Here is a 6,068-nt window from a genome sequence, read left to right on the forward strand (position 1 = left end):
GTAAGAATCCTGCAAAGTCAGTCATTCACTCCACAACATGTTAAAGCTCTAGAGGATAACACATAAAACAACATGCTCATGAATTATTATTATTATTATTATAATTATTATTATTATTATTATTATTATTATTAGTATTATTAGTATTATTATTATTATTATTATTAGTATTATTATTAGTATTATTAGTATTATTATTAGTATTATTATTAGTATTATTATTATTATTAGCGAATGAAATTGTATTGCTACTTCCTAAAAAAGTAGCCTAAGATTGTGAGATCACATGAGAAGTAATTGGCATATTAAAGGCACAAACCATAGTAAACATTTTTTTCCTAAAACCAAAATTATTGTGCAATTTATACATCTGAGCTTGTGTTTTGATGGTACTTCTGTTAAATGAACATCAAACGCCTAATGAAAAAGACCCTCCTGAGACCTCTGTATAGATTTGAGTGGCTCTGATTGAAACAGCAGCACCGCCTCATTGGAAGTGTCCCACTGTGCGGCCCATAAAGCGTAACAGGATCTGGGTATAGGCAGAGGAGCTGTGTGAGATCACTGTTACCCTGTTATGATAATTAGGCCCTGATGGACTGACAACACATGCAGCTGAAGAGTAAAGCAGACGCTGTGGCAGCATTTGTCTTAGTCTGAGTTCTCTCAACTTTGACCTGTCACTGATATGCAACAAACAGGAGGACATGTCTATCAGCCTGTGTTCAGTCACTCTCTACACCTCCCACACATCACCAGTATTGTTCAAATGAAGGCGAATGTCCTCCATGCATACTGATAAGATAGCTTGTCTTCTTTTTTTCAGAAATCAGTGGTGCCCGCAGGAATATAGAGGATTGCAGGATAAATCTGCTGGTAATAAATCTCATTTTGAAGATCGTAAGTTGTTTATGTGACGTGATAAGATAAAAGACACTGTATCTCTGGAGGATAAGCTTGGTCTGTATCAAATTGTAAATATTTTGAGCTCATGCCCAAGATTTTTCTCAAAAAAAAAAAAAAAAAACAAGTTCAATCTTCTGTCAGCATGTCTGTGTGGGTGATCTTCAGTCAGGCACACAGGCCTTTGCTAACACTCAGTGCACCTGTAAATCCACACACTCACGCTGTTGTTCTATGTCAAATCTTTGTTGTCTTTATCATAGTTTAAATAGAATCTTCTTACACAAGCTTATTATGTTGCAGTTTCAAGTCTTTATTGTTTATTATTTATCTAAAGTTATAGGCTATGTTATATGTTTTTTACTGAAAATAAAGTTTTTCCTTTTCATAACCATGGCAATCAAACCAATTCTGATTCGTGGTTGAAATAGCTATAACTTAGAGTGCGTTCGATGTCTTGTGATTTTATGCGCCTAATGACACATTTTAATGTTCATGGATTTTCTGTTGGGATTGGACTTTTTTGTTTTTTTCTTTTTCAAAAACGTCGCAGTTATTTAAAGATTGAGATATGTGAACGATCTGAATTTTCATATATTTGTTTAGCTATAGATAGACAGAACGTTTCAGAATTGTTCATCGCAGCCAAATTACAGTGGGAGCAATAACTATTACAATATAGCTGCTGCAGGTATGGGTGTTTGTTTACTTTGGCGTGATACTTTGATGACATTTTCTGTCCGCGAGAGGGCAGCAACGATGAAAATGTTTGGTGTGACGCTCACACGCAGCACAAGTTAGTTAGAGCTCAACTCCACCGGTTCAATTACATTACTGTCCTAACCTCACAGGCTTTCTATTACTGTATGTTGTTTAGGCGTGTACACTGGAGGGCAGAGTTGGTTAATAGAATAGGTGGCCTCGGTTTTAATATTTGCATTTCCCCCGGTTCAATTGCGTATTCCAGATGCACAGTAACGTCACTCCTCGGGCTAATTTCAAGTGTAGTGAACGTGAACGCAACCATTCCACATAGGCTTCAGTGTACAGCTAACACAGGCTACCACTAGAGGGCAAAATTGCACTTTATATAACCCTGTAGGTACTGAAGGGTGAGCACTGACGATCTGATCAGTAAAGTTATATCAATAGGCTTTGTTTTTAACCCATCTTTCTTTAATTTGAATAAATGTAAATATGCTTACCATAATCACATATTGTATAAAAGCAGGGTCATCTGGTTGAAATCAATAAGGTTGTAACATTTTATTAATAGACTACAATTTCACTCTCTACTAAATGAGTCCTGGAAATCTAAATTAAACCGATGGCATGTCTTCATACGAGAATGCCTATATGAATAAATAAATAAATAAATAAATAAATAACAGAGACAATTATTTATTATTTTACAACTTTATTTGGCAATCTCTTGACATGCAGAGTGAAATTGTTCACAGTTACACACATGCGTTCGGCAAATATGGCAAATATGAGCCTGCGCGTTCCAAGTTCAAGTAACACTGCTTTAAAATGTAAACAAAACACAAGATTCACATTAGTTCGGTGTCTCCTAATTTCTCATCAATTGTTGTATCAACGAGAAAGCGAAAAAGAAAAAAAGAAATGAAATTTAGCAACGCAATGACATTTTTGGGAAATTGCTTTTATAGTTTTTGAAGCAAAGGCTGTTCGCTTGGTTTGAGGGAAAATACGCAGAACATTGTTAAATGAATGAACAATTACAGTTATGCCATGTTTTACACAGCAGCCGTTCAATATAGCCTGCACACTTTCCTTTGGGCTCAAGCTCAGAAAATAAAGCCTAAAGCAACTCCATCATCTCTCCCCAACAAACTCCCTCTATATTTTTTTTTCAAGAGAATATTTACTCCCAGCATCATGTTACATAGGCTGGTGGAAGTGAGTGACAGCGCTGGCTCTAGGCTGAGGAGTTGAGGATGCGAGAGTCTGCGGAGTCGGATCGCTCCTCGTACTCGTGCTCCTGGTCCGGGGAGTACAACGCTTTGCTCCCCAAAGGACCGGTGTCCTCCTGCAGGCTGAGGCGCTGCTCTTCGGCCCGGGACGCGCCGAGGAGCGGGGACCCTCTAAAGACAGGTGCTCCGGGTGCAGTGGAGAAGGGTGACACATAGTGCGCCGCGGAGCGCAGCTGGTAGTGCTGTTGCAGGGCCACTGTGTTCCAAAGAGTCACGTCGTTATGCACGAAGGGCCCGGCCTGACTGCGCGTGAGTGAGTTGCGAAGCATTAATGGGTAGCGCGAGGGCTGTGGGAAGGACGGATGCTGCAAAGGGACCCCCAAAGGCCCAGCTGGCACAACACCAGGAGCCGAGTCCGAAGAAAAACGCAGAGAATCCGGCACACGGAAGGCCGAGCCCACGGACCACTTGGAGCTGGTCATGGGGTATGAGGCCAGCGCCGGCTCCAGAGCGTGTCCATTTGGGGGCAATACCAGACCGTCTGAGGAAGTGTCTCCGTGCGCCGGATGTGCGCCAGCATCTGGACCGCGGCTTGACAGCAGGACCTCAATTGCGCCCACTAGGTCACCCCCGCAGCCGCGCAGGATGAGCTCGAGCACGGCGGGCTTGTGCGCCGGGAAGACCTTCTGTAGCACGTCCAGAGGCGGCCTGTGGGCCCGTAGACTCAGAGGCAGACCCTCCAGGAGCGGGCTCTGCTCAGGCCCAGTCACTGGACTTTTGCTTTCTTTGTCCCCGGGTTTGGCTGTGCTGCAGCGGGCCTCTTCGGGCTGGGCTGGCGTCTCTGGCGGCTCAGGGGTGAAGCACGTGTTGTGTTTGGATCCTTCTGGGGAGCTGAGCGGGTCCTGGTCCTTGTCACTAGAGCTGCCTCCATTCTCTGCCCCGGACCCGTCATCAGCGCCATCATCCGTCTCTGCGCAAGAGAAACACGCGGCTTTACGCACTTGTCACATGGGTCATTCATGCGTCCTAACAGTGGTTTGACTGTTCCCACAGAATCATCTCGAGAAATAATAGTGTAGGATGATTAGAGGAGTGGAACATTTTAAACACCCATTTTTACCAGTGAAAGGCATAATATCAAACCGGACAAACTCAATTAAAGTATTTTTAATTTAATTTATTAAAAATATAATCTATATGCTATAAAACACATTAAATCTCTTCATTACAATTAAAAGAAAAATATAGTAGCAATAACATAGAAGCTACAATAAATGACCGGCTGCGCATTGGCCAATTCTTGCCTCTTTTCCCCACAGAGGAACGGGGTCTCGACCCTAGACTTGGGAGGTACCTCGTTAAAGCTAACTGTAATTAATCGTCTAATTTAAATATAAGCTAATATGACTTGTGGACTGTGAAATGGCCTACAATATGACAAATACTGATATAGCGGAGGCATGGTCTTAAGTTAGGAATCACTGAAACGTGAAATGCTCAATATCCTCTTATCCTTATCCCTATTGACTGAGAATATCCTAGTGCCAACCAATCTTTCATTTGCACTACAGTTATGTCACAGGCTGAATATGATGAGATGGGCAAAGTTGAAGTGGATTGGCTTGTCTCACTTGGACAAATAGGCTAAGCTACGCGGGTTTCTGTTTCGCGCCACGAGCAGTTTCCAAAGTGCTGAGTTTGTGCAAGTGAGAGATGCGTGTCCGCGCCTTTTGACCGCACACTGTGCAAACAAATCGCTTGTTTCTTGGTAACATTTCATCCTGTTCTGACCTCGCTCAAGAAATACGGGTATTATATTCGATTGGTGCTGTCCACTGCTGATTACGGTCATCTTTTACAGCATGCGGGTGCGTCTCGGGGTCAGTGCTCTGCTGTTGAAAAGGTGGCAACAAAAACAAACTGGTCAATTGTTAAATTCCAAACAGAAGGTATGGGAAATATATGGACTGAAAAAGGCGGCAGCTCTGCACGGATGTTTGAGCAAGGACAATGTCAGAAAATAAGCAGAACATGAGACATTCAGGAGCAACTTCTTTAAGGCTACTTAAAGCAGCAGCAGGCGGCCTTACTACAACCTCTTTGTGAGAAGAACACAGCCATGTGCCAATCCACGCAAAGCAATGACCGTAATTAAAATGGCATATGCATTTCTCATTATCAAATACACTCAAGTTTCTATTGGGGCCAATAAAGTGAGACATTTTAAAAACTGTCTCTCCTGAATATGGGCTATTGTCACTGACTGCATAACAAACAAACAAAACACAACTGTAGCTGCACAATATGTAGCCTATATGTATAGGCTACATCACGAAACAAAACGGACAAGCCGCGTGTGACTTGTGCTCGTACCTGTACAGTTGGCTGAGCTCTGACTGGGCTCCGCACTGTTCCACCTCAGCTCGAGCTCCTCGGCCCTGTTCGCGGCCCCGGGCGCCTGGGCAGCCTCCGTGATCGCGGGCAGGACCCGCAAAGATTCCGGGATGAGACTCTCCAGACTTTCATTCGCCTGCTGCCGACGCAGCGCCACCTGTGCCGCCATGACGCGCTGACGCTCAATGATCAGGATGCACTTCTCGCAGGTGCAGTCTTTGAAGCGACAGTACCTCTTATGGCCTTTGAGCCATGAGAGCACCCCGTGGTTCCGACAGCGAGCGCACTTGGGAGTTCTCTGGAGCGGTGCGCGGGGCTGAGACACGGGCCCCCCCATATAGAGGTACGGCGAGCCGTAGCCGTTCATCGCGTGCCTACACTGACACAGTGCTCGTGAGAATGTTGCTCGAAGAGAGAGAGAAGCAGACACAAAACGGGATAGTTATCTCCAGCTGCACGCATGAGCGCACGAGCACCTCAGCGCGCGCGTGTGGAAGTCTACCTCTCCCGTGGGCGGACACGCACTGGCAGTCAGTAGTTACTAAAGTTAAAGCCGAGTGCAGCAGATGTGACGTCAGCGACTGTCAACTTCAGCCGTTTCTGAGGACAAAACAAACGCTCACAAGTAACATTAAAGATAATTATAGACACTGGGCCGCAAGTATTTCATGTAACAATTCATAACTGCAAAATGTAGTTGCAACACCACTACATTCCTTTAAAATCATTCAACATAAAGGATATTTAACTTTGTTGCCCCCAATACCTTTTAGAAAAATAGGAATAACCCAAACCTGTTTCCCCTCATTTGTGACAAATACATTCGAAAACAAG

At 43.9% G+C, this 6,068-nt stretch overlaps 1 protein-coding gene across 1 annotated transcript; it reads right to left on the reverse strand.

The window, feature by feature from the left end:
* Positions 1-2,708: 2,708 nt before the first annotated feature.
* Positions 2,709-5,601, reverse strand: dmrt3a (doublesex and mab-3 related transcription factor 3a; the record flags this gene model as incomplete). The annotated part of the gene is made up of 2 exons (XM_079569501.1): positions 2,709-3,810; positions 5,214-5,601. The coding sequence occupies 2 exons, from the start codon at positions 5,599-5,601 to the stop codon at positions 2,846-2,848; spliced, it is 1,353 nt and encodes a 450-aa protein (XP_079425627.1). The 3' UTR covers positions 2,709-2,845.
* Between the last annotated feature and the right edge of the window lie 467 nt (positions 5,602-6,068).

Source organism: Gobius niger, assembly GCF_951799975.1.
Source record: "Gobius niger genome assembly, chromosome: 1".
NCBI lineage: Eukaryota > Metazoa > Chordata > Actinopteri > Gobiiformes > Gobiidae > Gobius > Gobius niger.